The sequence below is a fragment of the Clytia hemisphaerica genome, unplaced genomic scaffold (assembly GCF_902728285.1).
Source record: "Clytia hemisphaerica strain Z4C2 unplaced genomic scaffold, Clytia hemisphaerica genome assembly, whole genome shotgun sequence".
Taxonomy (NCBI): domain Eukaryota; kingdom Metazoa; phylum Cnidaria; class Hydrozoa; order Leptothecata; family Clytiidae; genus Clytia; species Clytia hemisphaerica.
This window is the reverse complement of record NW_027103513.1, coordinates 21838-22836: the sequence shown is the minus strand read 5'-3', so window position 1 is coordinate 22836 and position 999 is coordinate 21838. Positions and strand designations below refer to the sequence as shown.

General features: G+C 36.9%; 1 protein-coding gene across 1 annotated transcript; it reads right to left on the bottom strand.

The window, feature by feature from the left end:
* Positions 1-333: 333 nt before the first annotated feature.
* LOC136799323 (uncharacterized) lies at positions 334-738 on the bottom strand. The gene has a single exon (XM_067056026.1). It carries the CDS (start codon positions 736-738, stop codon positions 334-336), a length of 405 nt encoding a protein of 134 aa, XP_066912127.1.
* Between the last annotated feature and the right edge of the window lie 261 nt (positions 739-999).

The following is a 999-nucleotide window of genomic DNA, read 5'->3' as shown; positions in this document are numbered from 1 at the left end:
GTCAAAATAAAATTTCTTTGCCTCTGAATTAAATTCATCTAGAGTTTCTAAAGATTTAATATTTTCCGGCAAATCATCATAACATCGTGCCTGACATTGGAAAGTGCCATCATTTACAACTTTGACCAAAGATTCTTTATCTGTGGATCGAAGACCCTTACTTTGATCACAAAACTCAACTTTCAGATAATGGGGGTGGTTAGCATCACGACGGGATTTGTGAACAATTTTTGATGTGTCGAGCTCAAAATACTCTTTCACAGGTAACCATTTTAATTCAATCACATCGTGTAGGGTAGCATATCGCGATAGAACGTAACCAGCTGCTATGTTCTAAATTTTTTGTAGCCGATCAAGTTGGTATTTCGGAATCTGTGCAAAGACAACATTACTGTAATTCAGTTTTGATAGTATCAATGTTTCAGCAAGTGTTTTACGTACACTAAAGGGTGTGAAACGACTGAATTTTCGAAGAGAGCGTAGGGTGCCTTGAGATGATTTAATGATACCGTTCATGTGTGTCGACCAAGTAAGATTTTCGTCGAGTTGAACTCCAAGTAGTTTGACATTGACTTTGTGTTCGATGGATTTCCCAGAGCATCGAAAGAGTAGACTTTGATTCTTTGGGTAATTCCTTATACGATTTGAATGGAAGATGATAAGTTGTAGTTTATCACTGTTAAAAAGTAGATTACTATCCTTCGACCAGGATCGAAGATTTTCGACATCTTTCTCCATTTCCTTGATAGTCTGCAATAAGTCTCTAACTTTGCAGTGCCGATAGAGGGTGGTGTCGTCGGCATACTGAATGCTACTGGATAATATTTGGTCGGAAAGTTCAACGACATATAGATTGAATAACACAGGGCCTAGTATACTACCCTGTGGAACTCCGAAAAACATAGATTTAATTGATGAAGTTTTATCTTCGACTTGGACATATTGCTTTCTGTTTTTTAAATAGCTCGATAATAACTGCAGAGAATCAATGGAAAAATT